The sequence below is a fragment of the Mytilus galloprovincialis genome, chromosome 13 (genome assembly GCF_965363235.1).
Source record: "Mytilus galloprovincialis chromosome 13, xbMytGall1.hap1.1, whole genome shotgun sequence".
Taxonomy (NCBI): Eukaryota; Metazoa; Mollusca; class Bivalvia; order Mytilida; family Mytilidae; genus Mytilus; species Mytilus galloprovincialis.
The window spans coordinates 69,878,541-69,903,469 of NC_134850.1; the positions used below are offsets into that span (position 1 = coordinate 69,878,541).

The window sequence follows — 24,929 nt, forward strand, 5'->3', positions numbered from 1 at the left end:
GAAAATAGACGTTAGCTCAGAGGAAAACGAAGATACAGACTGAACTAAAACTTATGATACCTCTTATGTTCAAATTCATGATACATGCTATACGGAAGAATTGTCGCATGCCACTGATCTATTACATTTATTTTTGAAAGGAGATGTGAATTTGACAGACATTAATCAAAGAAATGCTTTGAACATTATAAGAGATACAAAAGACCAATTCTGACAGTCGCAAACGAAGCATAGAAAAGCAAAGCTTGGTTTCAGTATATGGATATGATACACATCCTCCGAGATTTTATAAAGGCAGAGAGCACTGGCAATTTGCATTGACATTTGGAATCTCTCAAGGCTATGATACCATACGTTTACAGCTCCTGGCCACAATCTGTATGCAAAGGCTGCATGGATTTATCTTAACCAAAAAGAATGTATAAAGGAACAAAATGCAAAAGTAGCAGCTCTAATTGAAAGAGGATACCATGTGATCAGACGAACAGATCAATATTGGGCTTGTATTTCAATTGATTTGGCTATTAAGCAAGCTTTACTGCGAAGTTTTAAAACAACAGGGGGCTTACCAGATGATGAGGTATGAGTGAAAATCAGAGAGCATTCTGGATTTATCTGTGTCTGATTGTGCTGAGGTAAATAATGCAATGATGTCATTTACTGGGACACAATTCTATTTTTCAGATCAACATAAAGAAGATGGCATTAGTCGCCAAAAAAGGGATACTAAAGATACTATGATATTTGCTTCCTTTCTTCAAGAGAGAAACCCGTTTGTTGAGGAAGAGGGTATGAGAAACATAGAGACGAGTGTATCAGCATAATCGGATGTGAATGCAGATAGAGATAAAGATATTGGACTAAATAAAATCGATCAAAGATAAACCCCTTGTGGCTTTTTATTTACTTAAACATAATGTTTTCCCTATATTTCAGTTTGGAAATAACACTTGATTTCCTTCATTTTTCAAAACAGAGCATTATAGGTGTACACATATTTGTTTCTGTGATTAATGTATAATTATTGCATTCATTCAATTGGACCTCTAAGGAATGAACTAACTAAGGTAAAGAGTCTGAAACTGTTTTGAAAGTACAATGGAAAGAAACAAATGTAATTCGTAATCTAATGTTATATATACTTTTAATACACCCCCTTTATTCAATCAATTCAACGCAGAAAAGGGTTGCATGTTCAATTGTTTATATAGCACAAACATAAATTGTCTAAATTTATTTAAAAAAATATATGATTAAATCTAGCAACTATGTTTACTGGATTTAAAGAGAGAATATCAGTTTAAAAAAAAGATCACTATGAACATTATGCGAATCGGACACATGATTAATGTGTTAACAGATAACCTGCAGTCACTTGTTCCTTTATTCTGCTTTCAATATTTGTTGTTGGTGATAAGTGAAGTTTGGAATATTATTCTTTTACAGGTAAAACTATCATATCTAAAAATGAATTGCAAAACGCCGATACATGAAAATTATTAAAAAAAGCTATATTGCTTCCGTAGTTCATGAAAGAAACTCTCGATTTGTACCAAATGCATTGGGTAAAGTTCAGGTTGTTTATCAATTCTTGATCAGTTTTTTTGTTCAAGGTACACTTGGCTTGCAGATCTAAACTGGGTAAAACATCTACTTCTGATGAACGATTTCTCGTTTTTATGATAATACAATAATTGTATTTGTATTCCTTGAATTGAAGCATGATTATTCTTAAAAATATTCGACAGTTGAAGGTAACATAATGTTTTTACAGGTAAATGATAGTTCAATCTTTGAAATAAAGAATAAGTACATCATTCAAGGAAAGCACTTCAGTGTTCCTGTTGTTCCTTTGCTCTCCTTTTTTAGTTGATGTGTTCCCTCGGTTGGAATTTGTGACCCGGATTTGTTTTTTTTTAAACCGACTTTTGACTTTTGAACACTTGTATATTACTGTTGCCTTTATCTATATTTGTAAATTGATTTGCAAAATATCCTTTTTTAATATTGATTGGACATGAACTTCATTAAAAACTACCTTGACCAAAACACTGAAACCTGAACAGGGACAGCCGGACGAACGAACGAACAAGACAAATCCTGTCATTTATTACCGTTTTATTCAAATGATCATCAAAAGAATATTGAAAGTATTATATTGCGCATGCATTGATGAAAGAAGTTGATCAAGGTGAAAAGAGATCACAAATTAAATCAGATGCTGTCATTAGTACAACATTAGGTACAATAATCTTATAATACATGTTTGTTTACCAATATACAACTACTAACCTTGTGATAAAAAAGTGTCTTTTTTGACACCCTCATTATATTCTTGAATTGCTAGAATTCCTTCCACCACAAACAAGGCCAATGTTGCCCTCTTTCCTGTGACTATTATACAAAGTTCATAACACGCAGCTTTTCTGCCCTCTCTTGAGTAGACAGCTTCTATATGTTCCATATCAGACCGTTCCAGGCAACCTATTCCATACAGATACCTGCAAATTTGCAAAGTTTCTAATACATCCATCAACTCTCCGTTCAAAAATTTGATGATGAACTCAAAATACTGTTGACAAAACATGGTTCCTTTTTCTCCATAAACATAGTTGATAGAATCTATTATGTCTGTATCACCTAAAAGGATTTTATAAAACAGGATAAGAATGCATTTGAAAATTTAACATACTTTTTTTCATTAAAAACTATTGAAAGCAGGTTTGGCTCAAATGTAATTGATATCATACATATTAACAAAAGAAAGGTTAATATGCAAGAGATACCTACATGGGGTGTGATGAGACGATTACAGCAATACATTGTCTCCTTGAAATCATTAATGTACTTTTCGGCAGTAAAGTTAATTGACTGTAGGTTTTCCTATAAACACCAACAGTCCCCCTTCATCAGCAGACTTGTTCCTTCACTGTTATGAATTACAGTTAATTGCTAAACTCAGTAGAGAACAAATAAACACATCATAGATACCAAAATTGATTTTTTTTTATTTACGCCAGACGCGCGTTTTTTCTACATAAGACGCTTGAATAAACAAGAATGTGTCCCCAGTACACGGATGCCCCACTTGCACTATCATTTTCTATGTTCAGTGGGGTAAGAACTCTAATTTGACATTAATATAAGAAAGATCATACCATAAGGAACATACATACTAAGTTTCAGGTTGATTGGACTTCAACTTCATCAAAAACTACCTCGACCAAAAACTTTAACCTGAAACTGGACAGACGAACGAACGCACAGACGAACAGACGGACGACTAGACGGACGAACGGACCAACAGACCAGAAAACATAAAGCTTCTCTACTATCGTAGGTGTGTCATAAAAACGTTTAAAAGGTGAAAAAGGTACAAAGTATTGAGGACCACTTATTACTATATGCTTTGCCAAACACAACTTATTTAAGCGAACATTAAGGAAGACTACTGTCATAACCGAAAAACATTTGATAGACTGAATAGAAAGTATAAGCGACTAATCAATTACAACAACAGCAAACGCTAGAAGACAAATTAAGTAACAGGAAAAAGATTTTTGGAAGTCGATCGGAAAAATCGGAATTGCGAACGATAGGAAACGAGCGTTTCCATTAGCAGTGGTCGATATTGCGGGAATGTGACAAATGACAAAAGTAATGTTTTAAACATATGAAAGAATGACTTTGAAACTTTATTCAAACGTAACGAAGATATACTTGATCATTTAGACAAAACAATATGTAATACGGAAATAGACGTGTCATGTTTAAACGAAGCAATGCCTAGAGAGGAAGTCGTAAAAGCCGTTATTCATGCTAAACTTCGGAAAGCAGAAGGATTAGATGATATTCCTGCCGAGGTTCTGAAAAATGAAGCAGCAATTGATTTACTTTTTCAAATTATAAGCGGATGCTTCAACTTAGGAAAGGTACCCTCTCAATTGAACGGTGGAATTATCAATCCAATACTTAAGCCAGGAGCAGATAACGACAGGCAACCTTTGAACTATCGTGGAATAACTCTGATTTCCGTTCCGTGCAAAATATATTGCTACATATTGGATCAATGTATAAGTGATTGGCTTAATCAAAATGACATTGTTTGCGATGAGCACAATGGTTTTAGAGATGGTCGCAGCTGTGAGGAAAATACACGTTCGCTTCACTCCGTATTAAATGACCGAAAAATATCAAGGAAATCATCTTATGTGTGTTTCGTTGACATGCGGAAGACGTTTGATATCGTTGAACATAATTTATTGTGGTACAAGCTACAGAGGGCTGGTGTACGAGGAAAATACTTAACCGCCGTTCAATCACTTTATAACTATTTAAGATGTACTGTTCGTGTTAATGATAACCTAACCCCGTGGTTCGGAGTACAGTCTGGTGTGAAACAGGGCTGTATTTTGTCGCCCACACTTTGTTCTGTGTACATAAACTATTTGACTGAACGTATAAACTCTCATAACTGTGGCGTGAATATAGATGCTTTCAAATTGAGTATTCTCTTGTACGCAGACGATATCGCATTGATAGCACCAGATGAGAACAGTTTACAAAGTATGCTAAATGTGGTGACAGATTGATGTTCAGAGTGGAAATAGTGTCTCAACATTAATAAGACTAAGATAGTTCATTTTCGACCACAATCCTGCAGTAAATCAGATTTTATATTCCAATGTTCTGATAAAGCAATCGATTATAGTGACAGTTACAAGTATCTTGGAGTTCGGTTTGATGAACATTTGACTTTTTTACAAAAAAAACGCAAAAGAAATGTCAAAGGCTGCTTGTCGTGCGTTATGAGCGTTATTTGCAAAAGTAGTACTAGTAGAGACGGTAGGTATGACGCATAAAGTATATACCAAACTATACTCCTCTACAGTAGAACCGATATTGATGTACGGAAGCGGTATTAGGGGCACAAAGGAGTTCAGTTGTATCACTGCCGTCCAAAATAGAGCTTGTAAATACTTTCTTTCTGTCGGAAAGCATACATCAAATATCGCGACAAGAGGTGATATGGGATGGACATCGTGTTGGACTAAACAACGCATACACTTTTGTCGACTTCTGTGCAGACTTTCACGTACTAATGAAACTAGAAAATCATATAAAATCTTCAAGTGGATTTCACGTCGAAAAAAAGGATGGACTTTCGAAGTTGAAAAGACCATTAATCGGTTGTATGTTTAAGATACGGTTAATGACTAATCTATATCAACAAAATGTGCCATGCGATTGGTCAGTCATAAACTTGTCGACCTTGACAATATAGAATGGTACACAGATCTTTTTAATGACAGATACAACACGCGAAATGGGAACAAGCTTTGGACATTTCGTATGTACAAAAACTCTGTGAACACTGAAACATACGTTAAATTAAACATTTCTAGAATGGAAAGACGAACTATGGCCCTCGTCCGCTCAGGCTCTCTTCCTCTCGCAATTGAAGTAGGGAGATACTCCAGGCCGCCTATTCCTACAGAGGAACGATTATGTGTATTGTGTAATTCTAGAGCAATTGAAGATGAAAAACATTTCCTACTGGAATGTCCTTTGTATAGTGATCTAAGATATGACTTATTTTACGAATGTTCTATACACATTACGAATTTTGCAAATCTGAACATTAATGACAAAGGAGTATGTTAGATAAGGTCCTAAAATGGCCCCCTTTTTAGCGTAAATTTCAAATTCGGATTTATTGACTAATATCACGATCAATTAAAGCTATTACATTGACTAGATAGGGTATAAGCCATTTTGTTGAAAATTTTACGTTTCTGCGTTCATTATGACGTCACAAATTGTACTCATATTGATTTTTCACGAAAAAATCAATGAAAATGGGTAAATTTCCAAAGATAATTTGACAGGAAACAAAGAGCGCATACGTCGACAACAAAGATCTTTTAAAATAATGTTTGTGAAGACATTTAGCATGTCTTATTTTAATATTAAGCTTGTGACGCCTGCGCTCTCTGTTTCCTGGTCCTTAAAATTCAAATGTGTTAGAATTAAACATTGACAAAAACAGCTTTGTTTAACTTTCTAACATGTCTTTAAGGCAACTTAAAACAATAATTGTCTTGCAAACCATGAACCTTTTAGTTGGGGCCAAATATTGCACTTACCGAACTTACTCCTTTCTAAGTATTGTGGACGGCACTGAACTCCAGCATTCTTTTTGCATGTTTTGTAAAAGTCTACACAAATTTATCCGTAGAAAGTTATTTTTTATAATGATTCAACTTCTTTTTTTTATGCCTAATTTAGACAAATTAAAGGGTTTTATTTATTTTAAAAGTTTATATTCTATAAATATTTAAATTTTTATTTTATTTATTAGACAATGTGATTCATGAACTGATATTCAATTATATATGGAAATATTTGAGCATTTTTATCATTTTTGTGAAATGAGTATAATATGTTTGATATATAACTAATTAATAGAGTTTCAAGCTCAGGATTATTTATTTGTGGAACAAACGTATATTATTTTTAATATTCTATTTTTACGCTATTTTAATTTGTAAATATGTATTTGGTATAACAGTGTCTCGTAAGTCAATTTTTGGCTCGATATTGGTTGTTTGATTATGTATGTATATTGTGTATGAATTATTTGTATTGCAATCAATATTTGACACCTGTATAAACAAATAATTTTAATCTATTCCTGAGGTAGAAAAGCTTTAGTGTTTAAAGATTTTAAAGTTTTGTAAACTGTCAATTTATAATTATGACCATATCAATGATTATTCATGTCAACACATAATTGATGACTACCGGGCTGGTGATATCCTCGGGGAATAAAATACACCACCAGCAGTGGCAGCAACCTAATGGTTGTAAATAAAAACCATCTAAATTGTATTTTAGCTGACAGTTAAGACAATTATAAGTTATCATGTGTCATAGTAACTAATTACCTATTCAGAATACAAAAGCAGACAATTGTCAAATACCTACTGTTTATCATCTGATTTGTTTTCTGTTATGTCTGAAAGGGATGTGTCAGGATTCATTTTAGTGTTAGTAAAATAATGTTAAGATTGAATAACTTGTTTACCTTTTGCTTTAAACCTACGCATGAAATTCGAACACATAGATGGATTCTCCAAAATGACTTCTAATAAACAATTCACAACCAGTTCTCTGCTTCGTTTTATAGTTTGAGATATCTGCAGTCGAGTCAGACGATCTACAAAATCATCATATACAGTGTAGCATCATAGTTATTCCTATTATTTAAGGAATGACTGTAATATTTTTTCTGTTAATGAAGAAATAACATAAAAAATGTGGTGCACACTGAATAACGCGCGTAGCGGGTTGTTTAACAGTGTGCACCACATTTTTTATGTTATTTTGAATAGACAGAAAAAATATTACTGTCATTTCTTATAATTTAATTCTAAATTCCATTTTAAACCGTAGCAAACCACAAAAAAACGTTGATGACGTCACGGTCACATGACTAAATTATGTCTATGGGCTGATAACAAAATAACGTCACCCAATCAGAAGACGAGTTACATCCAAAATTAAATTATATGTTGATATCAATTGACAGATACATTTACATGTATTGTCGAAATGCGCATCTGGTGCAGGAAAATTGGTACCGTTAATTTTATTACACAATTATGACATCAATTATATATATGTAGACATAATGAAAATATCGAGATGACTAAACACTAAACAGAACAATAAGAACTAAATATAGCGAAACATAAAAATGTAGGCAAAAATAAAGATAGCGTTTTCCCCATATTTTAAAAGTTATTGATGGCAATACTAATATGCATGTCATTATAAAGTAAGTCTATAATGAATTTTGTCGGGGAAAACCTAATTATTTTAAGGATGATCAATTTTTCAAATTTCTACTGATGTATCATATATAAATGGGTATTTTTCCAAGAAAGACAATTATACAACGGATATGAAGAGCGGCGGATTACTTATCATACGTTATTCAGTGATGGCATCTCGTGACTATAAGAACATTAGTCCACCTTTTAATTTCATTTAAACATCAATTTTAAGATAAAAGCCGTTTATTTGCATTGCTGAAATAACTGTTATATTTGCCACTGGACATATAATATACATGACTGATTCCGGTTATGTTTCGAGTTTCTGTCAAAAATTGATTAAAACAAACGCACAATATTAAACTAAAGCAATATTCAAATTTGATTTATACCACTCAATATTTATTCATTAGTACTATATTAAATTATAACAACGAACGAGTAATTTTTGTGTTTTTAATTTATATATATATAAGAATGCAACAAAAGAAATTTGCGGAAAAAATCAAAATATTTCAAGCGAATGATATCTTAAACGGTAAAATTAAAACCAAAGCTTCATGTGAAATATATTTTCTCTTACTATCATTATTGAATAACATTTGATATCTTGCTGATTCACAGAAAGAAATGGTCACCAAGGGACAACATTCGTGTTAAACCAAGAGAATTCAGTCAAGATTTGCATCGGAAAACAAATTAAAGTGGTACCTAATACTACAGGGAGATAACTCTGTAAAATCAGCTATACGTTTTAATAACGCTGTGTTGTTAATGGAATATTAAAAGAGGGACGAAAGTTACCAAAGGGACAGTCAAACTCATAAATCTAAAACAAACTGACAACGCCATGGCTAAAATGAAAAAGACAAACAGAAAAACAATAGTAAACATGACACAACATAGAAAACTAAAGAATAAACAACACGAACCCCATCAAAAACTAGGGGTGATCTCAGGTGCTCCGGAAGGGTAAGCAGATCCTGCTCTGCATGTGGCACCCGTCGTGTTGTTTATGTGATTACAAATCCGGTAAATAGTCTAATTCGGTAGGTCACATTCATGAAAGGGAAGGGGATTGTAGTTACGACGTAAGGAACATATCCGATATCATTTGTGAAACGGTTATTCCATAACGGTCAACCAACTCGTGATGGCGTCCGTAAAATTTACGAAGGGATGATTTCAACTTCACCATTTGGAACTCCTGGTTTAATAGCTTCCTTGTGAGCAGTAACCCTCTATCAAGAAAATCATGATAGGAAATGCAAGCACGGGAATATCGTATCAATTGGGAGATATATACCCCGTATGCAGGTGCTGCTGGAATGTTGCTACTTAGAAATAGAAAGTTCACAATTGGAAAGCTGAAATCATCTCTTTTGTCGTAAAGTTTTGTTTTCAACCGACCCACATTGTCAATTTCTAGCTGTAAGTCAAGATATGAAGCCGACTTAACTGTATCTGTAGTATCCTTTATCTCCAATTCGATGGGATAGATGCGTTCCACATAGTCACCAAATTTTGAATAGTTTAGTGAAAGAACATCATCTATATAGCGAAAAGTAGAGTTAAAGGATATTGCTAACTTCTTATCTTTCTTCCTAAGAAGTTCCTGCATGAAGTCAGCCTTATAATAATAAAGAGACAAGTCGGCAAGTAGAGGGGCACAGTTTGTTCCCATTGGGATGCCGACAGTCTGTTGAAAAACACGTCCTCCGAACGTTACAAATATGTTGTCAATCAAGAAATCAAGCATCTTCAGTTGATAATATCGGTTTCAGAGAATTTTTTGTTTGAATCAGAGTTGATTCTTTACAAAGTATGATTTATCCCTCCCTAAGACAAGATACTTGTATCTACGTTGGCCATTCTTTTTTATGAAGCAAAGTAATACCAACGCTTTCAATTTGTCTTTTAGTTTGGAATGTGGAATACTTGTCTAAAGAGACGAAAAGTCAAATGTTTTAATACTGTTACAAGATGAAAGAGAGTTAGATTGTATGTACTCTAAAAGATCTTTGGAATTTTTAAGTATCCACATCTGATTCACGCCACCTCTAGAATAGGCAGTTTCACAATAACTTTGAAGCCCGTCTTTGATTGCTGATAAAATAGATGTTAATAATTTAGAAAGAGGTTTCGTGGAGCACTTGGAAGACCCAGCAATATATCGTTGTTTGTAAGGACACTTATGTAGTTTAGGTATCCAATACAGTGATGGAAGATCCAGTTCTTCATCTTTGGTTGAAACAAAGAACAGACCTATGATTATCCTGGATTTTCTCTTTGGTAAGTGTCGTGAGGGTATATGTTGAGTTTCCAAGTGAATTGTCTAAACCTAATTCGTTTATCAAGCAATTAATGTAGTGACTTTTACAGACAAAAACGATGTTATTTTAGGCTTTGTCTGCGGGGACAACAACATATTTATCATGGAGGTCGGATAAGTGTTTAGCAACATTTGGGTCTTTAAAGATTGACGTAGCATGGGCATTGATGGACCCATTCAGTTTCTTGATTCTGATTTGTATTAACGACCTCACTGCCTTAATCCATTCGGATAGAGTGTCTACGTCTTCCTTTTCACGTTTAGCCCATTGCCTGGCATAATCCTCGACTGAGTCCATAAAAATTTCAAAGTTGTATTTCCAATTGATGGATTTAGGCTCACGATATTTCGGACCTTTCGATAACACATTTCGTAGAGAAGTGTTATTAACAATGTTAAGGTCACCGGTAATAACGTGGCCAGCAGGATTATATATGAATTGGGAACTAGCACAAGTGCAATCAGGAGGTTTAGACTTGAAGTCGTCAATATCGAGATTCTGCAAAACGCGTTTGTAATTGAAAGTTTTAGTTGCAATAGGTTTGGTATAGGTATAAGAAATTATTGGTACAGACTGGTCTTTGAAATAAGGAGGTATTTTCGATTGAACTAATTTATGATGAAGGATATTGCCTAGGTTGACGCCATCGAGACCTTTGTTGGCAAAGGAAATATTTAGAAAAGATCTTTTCTCTTTTTCATCTTTTCCAATGCGAACTGGCTTAAAAAGTCTGTGACTTGCAATATTTTAAGCTTCTCAATGACCAAAACTGGTGTTTGTCAAACTGCTATATAACCAGTGTAATTTTTCTGACAAAATGGTTGGGTCAAAATTTTTATCTTTTTGTATTTTTATTAAAGGTTCAAAGTACTTTGTCAATATTTTATGTAAATTAACCGAGCCAAATTAATGTTAGTGAAAGTATTGGGTACCACCTTAAGGATATATACCATTTAATTTTAGTGAATATGACACTGTATTTTTAAAAATGAATTTACGATTCTCAAGAAAATAAGCAGTTTGTTAATAATAAAATATCCAATTGACAAAACGTCATGATGAATGAAGACGAACAATAAAAAATAACGTAGAGTTTAAACAAAAGATTTACTGTGTCTGCACTTTCATTAAGTGACTAAAGAAAATGTTTCAAAAAATGGGTAACAATTGTATCGAAAAGGAAAAATCGAGTGTACCTTTTTTAGTTAGGGCGTGTTTGAGTTTAATATTTTGTCTTGATATCGTACAAAGCAAGAATATTTCATACATTGTCTCCCTTCAGATTCTATCAATTTTATATATCAAAGCTATAGGTTGACTTTATAACATAAAACAATCACAGTACTAAATTATGAAATTTATGGGTCAAGTGAAATACCTTTCCATTGAATCACAAAAACAGAGTAGGCGTGTTCGAATAGCTATTTTTTTTACTAAAAGTACTTGAAGACAGTCTTTCAAGTTGGATGATGAAAATGCATATCTTCGAAAATTTATAATTATTTGTGTGTAATAACTAGGACAATAGTTTTTAGTTGACTCAGTGCAGACAAGAACGTTAACTGATGCTCCTTAGCTAGTTGATACATTTGTCTTTTAAAATATAACTGACATATAAAGATCGTAATGGTGCAATGTGGATGAATTTATCGGTTTCCAAGAGCAAAATTGGCCGCGCGTCATCCCTACAATGGCTTCCATTTCTACGATTGTGAAAATGAACTGGCGCAATGCGGAGATAATTTTGACAAAGTAGAATCCTGACTGTAGCTTTGATGTAGTAGGCATGATTCTTACAATTTTTGTTTTATACTATTGCATGATTCAACAAAGAATACATGTACAACACGTTCTTTGTCCAACTACAATACATGTAATTTTTTTTCAATTTTAAATGATTTACATTTAGTTAAAACTTAAAACAAATATACATGTATTTTCTCTTCCATTTAAGTTTCTATATAGTAGGGTGCTCAATCAACAAATTTGATTGATTTACCCTAACGGAATAACGCACGGCTATATTTTATATCATTGGAAAGAGGAAAACAAACCTCATCGAAACACCGTTGTCGTCGTTGTCTGCCGTGGTCACGTTTTGATTTAAATCCGGGTCAAAGGTCAAAGCAAAAATTTCAGAAAAATGTACAGTCACATTTATATAGATTGTTTCTGCTACCTATATGCATTGGAGCAACAACAAAAAACAAAGAATTTATAGAAGAATATCTTTTGTATCTACATTTAGAACTTATTTTAATTTAATATTATCGCCAAAAAAATACTAAAGATAGACTTTTTTTGCATAAAGGGTGCACATTTAAAATTAAAAACAGCTGTTAAATAACAGTGCCTGTGGCCTTGACCTATTTCAATATTTAAATTTGAAATTTTTGTATTCAATTCATTACAAATTAGATCTAAAGATGTTTTTTGAAATCTTAACTTTAATAATTTATCGAAAACAAAATGTGGTTTTCATGTCTTTTGATGGTAAGGTGTTAGTCAATTTCTAGGTGAATATCAAATTTCTGTTATTGATTGTGAAAGAGTATATATGAATAATTTGTTTCGAAATTTGCGTAACATTAACAATTATTGGTTGAATATAAATCTCTGTGTAGAGCTTTGCTTTACAGAATTAAAAATTAATGCAAACGGTGAAAAAGGGAAGTTAAAGTCAGGAAAACAAAACGTCTATTAGAAACAGGCAAAACACTTCATCCTACATATACAGATGACTAGATCAGCAACAATTGGCTATAATGTTTATGTTTCGGACCATATGAGTAATTGGACCATACGCGTATGGTCAAGACCATATGGATATATACTCATCTGGTCCAACCATACGCGTATGGTCCGACTGTACGCGTATGGTCGGGGTAATTAACACTCTGTTACACTTTACTTTTAATTTACACTTCTAAACTCTTCATATGGTACGACTGTTCATCAAAAAGACGCTATCATATAGGTTATTTTATTATTATATCATGATAAAAATTAGAAGTTTCACATAGTTAATTTTAATTACTTGTCAAAACTATAATACACATATTTTATACCGATGGTCATTATTATTAATTACCGATGGTCATTAACGATTTGTTATTACGAGTGAATGGCAATATGTCAACTTAAATAAATAAATTCTTAATGAACTGCTACACAAGAGGTCACTGGAAAGTAACATAGTTTAATTAAGTCGTCTTGTGAATATGGTGTAATTCAGTCATGTTACGATATTTGAGATCTAGAGCTTCTTAAAACACCGTAGACATATCGGAATGGCCAAAGACCTCGGTATCACTGTACGCAGCTGCAAAAAGTCTAGCTTATCACTCGCAAACACAAGGTGTAAATGAAAGGATCGTCCACAACCAAGACTTGCAAATGCAAAAACAGCTATGATATCGTGTGGAAGAAAAAAAAATATCACCCTAAGCCTACATGCAAGAATGTAATTAGCGATGAAAACTAACTATGGCATCAATATTTATTTTTGACGTAATCTTTGAATTATAAAATTAATACATTGTCATGTAACCATCATTGTTTTTTTAGATAAAGTTTTTGTATTATTGATACGTTTATAATGTAATTTGAAAAAAATTACCTACATCGTCCAAATACTCATATGTTCCGGCCCGTTAATAACCAAACGAGTATTATACTCATATGGTCCGACCATACGCGTACGATCGGACCATACGCGTATGGTCGGACCATATGAGTATACGAATATGGTCATGACCATACGCGTATGGTCCAAATACTCATATGGTGCGGAACATTTACAAGTATTCCAAAAATATAATAAGGGAGAGGGTTATGTACAGCACCGATGTATTTTACTAACAATTGCAGACAAAAAGGCGTGAGAAACCAAACAGAAAATTATGATCGAAGCTAGTATTACCTACTACGTTCTATGGTCTTCTGTAGTTTAAGCCCACCAACTACGTCAAGGTTAGAGACCATATGGGAGGGTTATTTTTGTAGGTTTTTTTTACATATCATTCCCCACTAGATAGATTATTACACGATTTGACTTGAGATCATTCAACGTAACAACAAGATCTCCAGCTGCATCTATAGATTAATCGATGTCACAATAAGAAAGGTTTAACAAATCGGAAAAATCATCTGGGTTGTCCTTCAAGACTTACCGATCCTAAACAGGGATGACGTAATTTGGCATCATGTTAAAACATGTGTGGCTGGTAGAATATTACAGATGGCAAACCCGCGACTTTTACATAATTCGTGATCAGGTATATAGCGGCGCAAATCATGTGTGCAAGTTATAGTGCCTGTTTGAAACCATAGCTCATGCGTATGCTGCATGGAGGGGAAGAAATGAACGCATAAGATCAGAACATCTGTATCTTGTGACATTATAATTATCCTACCCTTGATGCCTTTTACACCGAACTCTTAGCCTACATGAAAATCATGCGGGTATCTACTTCATCAGGCGTACAGAATAATTCTTAAAACCTGAATACTCCTTCTGAGCAGATTTAGGGTCCTTGGAAGTGCTAGCTAGATAACTGAATCATCATGTTTCATAGTAACTGTTGATCTACCATGATGCTGAAAAATCGATTCGCCAAGAAATCTGATTAAGGCTTGCTGGTTCTCACTGACTCAAAGAAACTTTTTCCAGTCAGGAATTTGCCGACCTTCTATATATGACCTGAAACACTTTTACAAACGAACAAGAACTTGATTTAGCTTTTAAATAATTGCAGTTGTGTCTGCTAATGTAAAATTTATAGCAAGAATGGTGGAACAATATTATGTAATCATCAGTACGAACTTAAAGATAGTCTAGGTCTGAAGCATCATGCAATATACTAAAATATACATGATGTTTCCGTGCTCTCAGAGCCTCGATAAGCTTTTGTTTGTTTTAATCCCTCGCATATTGATAAGCAATTCAGTAGAAGAACCCTGACATATAACACACTTATCCCACTGTATCTCATTCCTATTACGTTTATGGCTTGATATGATAGGCATAGTTTAACAAGACTGTGAAAGTGTACCATACTCCGGGTCTGAAACGTGACCGAAGGGTTTGATTTGTATATTACAATTATAACAAAATTATGAATTCAAAAACGCAATTAAAGTTATAAAAAACATTAACAAAAATATTTCCTAAAACACAGCAACGATCTTTACAAACTAACTAGAGTATTCAAAACATACAAATCGACCATTCCAAAAGTAATTAAAATAAGAAAAAAGAAAGTTTGTGACAATTGTCCTAGTTAATGACCGGATAGTGTAAGCTACAAAACGATTAACGCCACAAGAAAAGGCGTGCTTGCAACAAGGCAGAATTATCCCTAAATTTGTGTCTTAAATTTCTATTTTCTTCTTTCGATTAACATTACACAAAATATATTTGGCACACATATGAACCATGTCTTATTGATGTAATCAGAGTACTTCCCGTCGTGAAAGTAACACCCAATAAATTTTCTTTCGTTCAAAATGTGGTAAATTTCAGCTAAAAAAATAGTCTTAAAAAAATCATGAAATACTTATACTTAAATTATATAAATCTTTTCAACTTCCGTTATATGATAAATTTAATTGTTAGAACTAAATGATAACACAGAAAGCAATACTTTTTTTTTCGTGTTGAAGATGGCCTGTATGAGGACGTATTTTTGGGTACCCTAAAAACCACAAATTTTGAAAACGTGACCACGGTACCTTACGACGACGTTCATGATTGCAAAATATAATGATGTTCCGATAGTTTGCATATAAATATGCCCGTGTGTTATCCGTTAACTTAAACTCGTTAACTAGACGTCTTTTTCGATACTGGGCACCCTAGCTACTAGATATTTGGAGAACAGAAAGAATATTTTAAATGAAAACATAATGTTTAAATATAAAGAACTCCCGATAAAAAAACAAACACACAAAAAACGTTGATTACGAATTAAATGACCGGTCGAGAAAGTATAAATCGGATACCATGGAACCCATTCCACCAAATAATGATTTATTTCGATATTATCAAAGTAATGCAAGATTAAATTATATCACATTTTCTGCTTTTGTTTTTCGTTATCAAAATGAAAGTTAAATATCATTTCTTGATTCAATTTTTTAAAAAGAGGGACGAAGATACCATAGGGACAGTCACACTCACAAATCGAAACCAAACTGACAACGCCATGGCTAAAAATAAAATAAAAAACAACAGACAAACAATAGTTTATATGACACAGCATAGAAAACTAAAAAGTAAGCTCCTGTTATTACAAACCAGGTAAAAAATCTCACTCGTTAGATTACATTCGTGAAAAGAGAAGGATATTGAAGTTACGATATCAAGGAACATATCCGATATCATCTGTTAAACGCTTATTCCATAACGGTCAACCAACTCGTGAGGACGTCCGTAAAATTCACAAATGGATAATTTCAACATCACAATTTGGAACTTTTGGTTTAATAGAGCTTCCTTGTGAGCAGCAGCTCTCTATCGAAGAAATCATGATAGGAAATACAAACCGAATATTGTATCAATTGGGAGATATATTCTCCGAATGAAGGCGCTGCTGCAATACTATTACATAGAAACGAAAGGTTCACAATAGGGAGTCATCTCTTTTAAGGTTAAGTTTTATATTCAACCGACCCTTACTGTCAATTTTAAGATGCAGGTCAAAATATGACGGAGACTAAACTGTATCTGTTGTATCCTTTATCTTTAGTTTGATGGTATGGATATGTTCAATATACTCACCAAATTTTGAATAATTTTGTGACATAACTTTAAGCTTACCATCAAATCTTCTAATATCTTTTATGAAATCTTCTGGATCGAGAAACGTTATAAAATCTTGTTGTAAGAAAGAGAGCCGACACTGTAAGCTGTCTTGTAATTCCTACGATAAAGCAGAATTAGAAATAAGAAATAGAAACATTTTATGTGCACATACATGCATGTAATATACACAGAAAAGTGTCTAAAATGCCAATAAGTCGAAGGTAAGTGGAAAACAAATAGATCCTTTGAAAAAAATACCGAATGTCAAAATAAAAAGCATCAACACATCAATTCGAATGGATAACAATTGTTGGACACCATACATGGTACAGGCATATGTTTATGTACGGCATTCAACAATGACCAAAGCCCATACCGCATAGTCAGCTATAAAAGGCCGCGATAAGACAATGTAAAACAATTCAAACGAGAAAACTAACAGCCTTATTTACTAAAATTGAGAATGGAAATGGGGAATGTGTCAAAGAGACAACAACCCGACCAAATAAAAAACAACAGCATAGGGTCACCAACAGGTCTTCAATGTAGCGAGAAATTCCCGCACCCGGAGGCGTCCTTCAGCTGGCCCCTAAACAAATATATACTAGTCCAGTGATAATGAACGCCATACTAATTTCCAAATTGTACACAAGAAACTAAAATTAAAATAATACAAGACTAACAAAGGCCAGAGGCTCCTGACTTGGGACAGGCGCAGAAATGCGGCGGGGTTAAACATGTTTGTGAGATCTCAACCCTCCCCACTATACCTCTAACCAATGTAGTAAAGTAAACGCATAATAATACGCACATTACAATTCAGTTCAAGAGAAATCCGAGTCTGATGTCAGAACATGTAACCAAAGAAAATAAACAAAATGACAATAATACATAAATAACAACAGACTACTAGCAGTTAACTGACATGCCAGCTCCAGACTTCAATTAAACTGACTGAAAGATTATGATTTCATCATATGAACATCAGGCACAATCCTTCCCGTTAGGGGTTTAGTATCATACCATCATAACATATATGAGAAGAACATAACCCGTGTCATGCCAACAACTGTTTTAAAAAAAATAGTTCCGATGCAAAGACCTTATCAGTGACTCAATATTAACGCCAAAATATTCAATCTTTAATGACTTGACAACAGTATCGTAATTATATCCCTTCGTAATAAGTCTATTCAAAGGTTTTGTAAGTTTCTGAGGTGAATACTGACACCTTTGTGCTTTATAAAGAATATTACCATAAAAAATTGGATGTGAAATACCTGAACGTATTAGAAGTCTGCATGTTGAGCTATATTTACGAATGATGTCTTTATACCGATGATAAAATTTAGTAAATGTTTTGACTAGTTTGTGATATCGAAAACCCTGGTGTAATAATTTTTCAGTAATACATACATTTCTCTCGTTAAAATCTAAAACATTGTTACATACACGAGCGAATCGTACAAATTGAGATATATAAACACCGTAAGATGGTGACAAGGGAACGTCACCATCTAAAAACGGATAATTAACGATAGGAAATGAAAAATCATCCCTTTTATCATAAATTTTTGTATTCAGCTTTCCATTAGTGATATAGATATCAAGATCGAGAAAAGGGCAGTAGTCATTGTTAGTATTAGCTTTATTTAAAGTAAGTTCAACAGGATAAATTTCATTAATATACATACTGAAGTCGTCATTATTGAGAGCCAAAATATCATCTAAATATCTAAAAGTATTATTAAATTTGTTTATCAGATGTTGTTTCGATGGGTCTTTGCTTATTTTTGTCATAAATTGTAACTCATAACAATACAAAAACAGGTCCGCAATAAGTGGTGCACAGTTAGTCCCCATTGGAATTCCGATAATCTGACGATATACGGAATCCCCAAAGCGAACAAAAATGTTATCCAGTAAAAATTCAAGGGCATATATAGTATCAAAGCATGTCCAATTAACATAGTTTTTTTGTTTATTGCAACTAAAAAATGACCTAAAAGAGTTTGAACATATATATTCACATTCTGATTTTTTGAATGCCCATTTAATTAGGTGTGTGAATTTTTTCTCAATGAGAATGTGAGGCAATGTGGTATACAGGGTAGAAAAATCAAAACTTTGAACTGATTCAAAATCACCAATATAAGCATGCAATTTATCAAGTACTTCCAACGAGTTTTTGACACTCCAAAAGTAATTTATTCCACTATTTTCGAAGGCCTTATTTGAACAATTTATTATCAGGTTTTTAATTGTACCAAGTGTGCTGGTAAGAAGAATAGACAATTTAGTAGTTGAACAATGGCTTGAAGACGAAATAAATCTATATTTGTAAGGGGTTTTGTGTAGCTTCGGAAGCCAATACATAGTTGGGACTTTCATTGTATTTGGCTCTGCTTGTAAAGCGGAGGCTAAAAGTTTATGTTTGTTACAGATTTTGTTTTCTGAAAATGGAGTCAGTTGGAATGTTGGTGAATTTGTGATTTCCTTTTTCAGAACCTCAATGTAAAATTTACGTCAAACAATAATAATATTATTAGCAGCTTTATCTGCCGGGACAAAAACAAATTCCTTGGCTAGTTCTTTTAGTTTATGTTTGATACGAGAAATAGGTTTATTGTGGTTATTGTTTATAATAAAATGTTCTTTAAAATGTTGAATACGTATATCAACTATCTTCATTACTGAATTAAAAAAAGAGTCCAAAGATTTTTTGTCAGCTTTTTCCCGTTTTATCCATTTCATACAGTAAGTATGGAGTGAGTCGTGGATGATATTACGACACTCATTCCAATTAATAATTGACGGGGGACGATATTTAGGTCCTTTACTGAGGAATGATTTTAACTCTCGGTCTTGAACGATGTTAAGATCTCCTGTTATAACATGGGAAATGGGTCCATAAATATATTCGGAATTACTGCAATTACATGAAGTAGGTGTCTTTTCACTGATATTAACATCTTTACACAATTGACTATAATTAAACACAAATTTCCGGGTAGATTTCTTGTAAATATAACAAATAAGAGGTAGCTCAGTATTGTCAAAATATCCAGGAATTTGTTCTTTAACAGAATGGTCGTTAAATATACCGGCAATATTTACAAAATCAAAGCCTTTATTGACATACTTAATTTTAATAAAATGTTTTTTATGATCTTCAGGGCGATCAATTTTGGGAAATAATTTAGAATAACAATATGCCATAATAATTTGAACAATTTCATACTTAGGACTGCTATATGAAATTGTGTTGCAATCCTCCAAAATTTTATTTAACTTATTAACCGGTAACGAACAGAATTTTGTTAACAGATAATGTCTACCGTTGTTTTTTGAAATAGAAATTAGGTCCGAAATATTGGTATGATTGGTCCGAAATTTTCTTTGATTGCGATTTATTCTACGACCGTGAGAACGTTTTTTACGAACAGTTTTAGAAACTATATCCAAAATGTAAAAAATGAACAAAAAATAAATATGTAACACATAAACAAACGACAACCACTGAATTCCAGGCTCCTGAGATGGCATTCGTTCATGTTAACTAAATAGTTTATTTAAAATAATTCTTAGATTTGTATACCAAAACGATGCATCAGTTATTCCAGAATATTAGAATAATGAACACATTTTAATCAAAATACATGTTCTATCAAAGTATTTAATATAATATACAACAACATTGATTTTATCTTTGTATAAATTTCTAAATGAATTTATTATTTAACGCAAACATATAATCAAGATAACGATACGCGTAGTTAAATTGATCAGTTTAATGCAAGTAAGATGAATCTTTACTGAATTTGAATTGTGTTTCTGATAATACAGGAACAAGTCTGCTGTTGACGAGGCACACGTGATGACCATGGGAAAACCTACAAACTGCCGATACATTTTGTTGTCAAAAAGGTTATCAAGGCGAACATTAATCATCTCCCCATATTAGCATTCATGTTGTTAAAATTTGGCTGTGAAGAATGGCTGTGGGTAAGAGGTGGAATATTTTATAGTTTCTTTTTAGTGTTGTCAACGGTTAATCGGTTAACCGGTTAACCGTTCGAACGACCGAATACCGAATACCAAAAACGCTAACCGGTTAACCGGACGTTTTTTTCAATTTTAATAGATTTGATATGAATTTGTATTGAAATCATTAAATAGTTATGTTTGCTTTAAAAATTGTCGTCGTGGTAATTAATTTGACGGATCAACTGTCCAGTATGTTGATTGCTATTGTTAATCCAAAAATATAAAATCAATTAGAACTTGTCCCTCAGCTCGGGGCAAGATCTTAAGGAAACATAATTAGTTACATGTTGTTTTAACAGTAACTTTAAATAAGTAATACGATTAAATTTTACGATTTACTTCTTTTCATTTTTGATCCAATACTGTGTAGACCTACATCTGAATGTGCAATCACGTCGTGTAAGTCTTTGTCATACTTTAAACTAACTCAAAAGCTGTAAAAAGCAAACTAACGTGAATGTCATCAATGTATACTTGATGGTACGAGTATCAGGATTAATCAATTCAAATTTAAACGCTCCACATTATTTCGGAGACAACTAGAGAAAATGAAAGAGTAATCGGTTTCAGACATATTCAATTCTACGATATCAAGAAGTTTTTTTTTATTCAATCTGAAGTTTGTATAACCGCCACAGCTGATACCGTGTATTTGATTATTAAAAGTCAAACTTCGACAGGAATCTTACAGAAAAGCCTTATAATACCAAAGGACAAACTTAAATTCATCGTAAAAACATTGACACTAATACTACATCTTCTTATACCTATGTGTAGGGTACTATTGATAGTTTAAGGTCTTCAAACATCACTTAACTACCGGTTAACCGGTTAATCGATCGAACGATTATCCGACTAACCGGTTAGGCAAAAGTGTACGATTTGACAACACTATTTCTTTTTGAATAAACTTATTCGGAAAGGTTGCTTATTCAACACTAGAATTAGTTCTTTGAACACTCTTTTTTGTTTTGTTTTTGTTAATATGACCTCGATTCCTTTCCCGGTAAATTAGGATCATATTAATTTTACTTTTTATTTACATACGCACATTTGTGGCTCTACAATCTGTCGATACCTATTTAGTGGGGTTGCACAGTGATTTTTTTCTGACTGTAAATGACGTCTTTTTGATGTTGGATGGGGACTTAGATGCATTATTTTATTTTGTGTTAGTTGTTATTGGCTTTGAACTTGGCTGTCAGTAACTGAGAGTACTGTCAGATATGTACTTAGTGTATTTTTTATTTTGTTGGGAAGTATAAGTACTCTGCTTTGTCCACTCAATTCAGTAGGTATCGTTTGTTGTTGTAGGTCATATCTGATTTTCGTTCATTATTTTGTACATAAATTAGATCAAAATTTTCAGAGGATTTTTTTTTAACAATTGGCATTTCAAGGCCGAACGTAGACAATCATAACACATGTTCTTATACTTATATAAAAAGATTCAAACACGAAATTGAAAGTTTGTAACAATATGGACAAATAAAGAAAGTAGACTATAAATTACCAAAGTACATAGGTACAGTTACATAACTTACGAAAACAGTTGTTTATCAAACATTGTGTGCAATGTTAAATGAAAGATATTTTCGGAGAGATGTAACAGATAGGCAAATATACGAAAGGGTAAAATAAACTCTACAAAAATGTATACACAATATAATATATTGCTTTTCCTTGTCTTGGCAGGTTTCGTTTATAATTAAAATAATTTTTTGACTCACCCGTGTATCTTTATTTGGTTTAGGATTGACAGAATTTTTGCACCAATGTATAATTTCTTCAGACACATTAGCTTTTAGCTTTCCAATAGATGTCATTGCCTATAATGTTAGAAATCAAGATAAAAATATCTAATGTAAAAAATAGCCACGATCCACCACTTGCACAAATACATCGAGACAATTATAATCCTAGTACCTTTGACACTCCGGCCATAGGAAAGTGAAAAGGAAAAAACTTAATAAATAAGATTTCGAATTTCAAATATTGACAATGAATTAAAATCACTTTCAAGTCCATGTATGTAGAAAATAACTATCACTTTGAAGATTAAAGTCTGTATAACTATAAAATTAAGACATCAGTTGGCGAATCATTTACCTGGCGGCCTTCTTTGATTTACGTTCTTTGGTGTCATCTGTTGATTGAAACAAATCGCAAGAAACCTGTATATGATATAACTTTAAAATAGGACAATTTGTGTGTCCATTGTTTGTACGCAAATTTACAGCTCTAACGAGTCCATTCTTGCCAACCAATAGTTCATCTATAAAGGATAGCTTCCAATAATCTAGGTGAGTCTTCATGTATTTGTTCCACATCACCAAATTGATTGTCTGATTATTGTGTCCTAGAGTAGTGTGTTATTCCCTTAATGATGTAAGATATTCATTCTTCTATCTTTTTCTAAAATGTTGAATAATGTTCTGATGATCCTGCGGACGTTGATTCAAGCTGTTATGTATAATTATGTTTAAATTCAATCAAATTGTTCATGCTTGTAGACGGATACGGTAAACATCTTATTCTTCGACCCCAAAGAAGATGTAAAGGTGTCAATGGTTAAGATCGTTAACATCTGATGACACGTACGTGATTGGTCTGTCGTTCAATGTAGATTCAATCTCAGTGATGAAAAAAGTAAAAACACAAAAATACTAAACTCCGAGGAAGATTCAAAAAGGAAAGTTCAAAATCAAAAGTCCAAACACATCAAACGAATGGACAACAACTGTCATATTCCTGACTTGGTACAGGCATTTTCCAATGTAGAAACTGGTGGATTGAACCTGGTTTTATAGCTAGCCAAACCTCTCACTTGTATGACAGTCGCATCAAATTCCATTACATTGTCAACGATGCATGAACAAAACAAACATACTCAAGGAGTAAAACTGTCAAAAATAGGGATACAGCAGTCAATATTGTGTTATCATCTTAATCACTATAAAAACAACAAATGAAACGAAGAGGCACAAAAAGGCATACATGAGATTTAACATACTCATTTTTCTTATCTTATACGACTTATCTATGTAAAGTCTACCCGTAAAGGATGGAAGGTTTTCAGTACTGGTGTAGAATTGCGCGTTTGAAATTCGCACAGGTAGACATAAAATAATTTTGTCGTTCAAAGTATGACGGCATACATAAATGCAGAGTCACGTAAAGTAGATATAACAAAAAGAAGCTTAACAGTAAAAGTAATAATAATAAATAAAATAATTGTGTGGTTCAAAGTATGATGGGATACATAAGTACAGTTTCACGTCAAATGTATATCATAAAAAACAGACTTAACAGAAAACCTGTTACCTGTTACCTAATCTGTAAGTTCCGCCTCTGTCAGGCGCACCACCATACGGTGTAACTTGGGAGTTGCTATATATAGGGGAAAAAGTAGTATTATTGAATAAAATAGTTTTGTCATTCAAAGTATGTCAAGATCCGATAGTAAAAGTAATATTAATAAATGAAATAATTTTGTCGTTCAAAGTATGATGTTTTATACATAAGCACAGCGTCACGTCAAATGAATATCTAAAAAAACTGACTTAACAGTAAAAGTAATATTAATAAAGACAAATAAAAGAATACTATAACACGTTATTAAGATGATAACCAACGTCAGTACGCAAAATCTATACATCAAGACCATCTTGTATTGTTTGTGAAGTTGATACGGAATATTTATCGACAAGTTCTTGATATCTTCCGATGAACCTTTTTAGAAAAAGGACGAGACGTTCTTTGATATACCCCTGGTTCATCAACTTTCTGCTCAGACACTGGTGACGTTTTACAAAGTCTGAATAGGAGCTTCTGTTTGTAATTTTTCCATGCATATACATTTACTCCCTAAAACTTTCTTTAAAGTTGTGTTGGTTAGTCCGATCA

The 24,929-nt window shown here is 33.0% G+C and overlaps 1 protein-coding gene across 1 annotated transcript in view; it reads right to left on the reverse strand.

The window, feature by feature from the left end:
* LOC143056090 (uncharacterized) overlaps positions 1–24,929 on the reverse strand; it is a 124,407-nt gene that overhangs the window by 91,356 nt on the left and 8,122 nt on the right. The window contains exons 3-6 of the mRNA XM_076229175.1: positions 22,754–22,852; positions 16,992–17,094; positions 7,088–7,219; positions 2,293–2,640 (exon numbers count right to left, since the gene is read on the reverse strand). Of these exons, the coding sequence (XP_076085290.1) occupies positions 2,293–2,640; positions 7,088–7,219; positions 16,992–17,094; positions 22,754–22,852 (682 nt within the window). The remainder of the gene's footprint in view (positions 1–2,292; positions 2,641–7,087; positions 7,220–16,991; positions 17,095–22,753; positions 22,853–24,929) is intronic.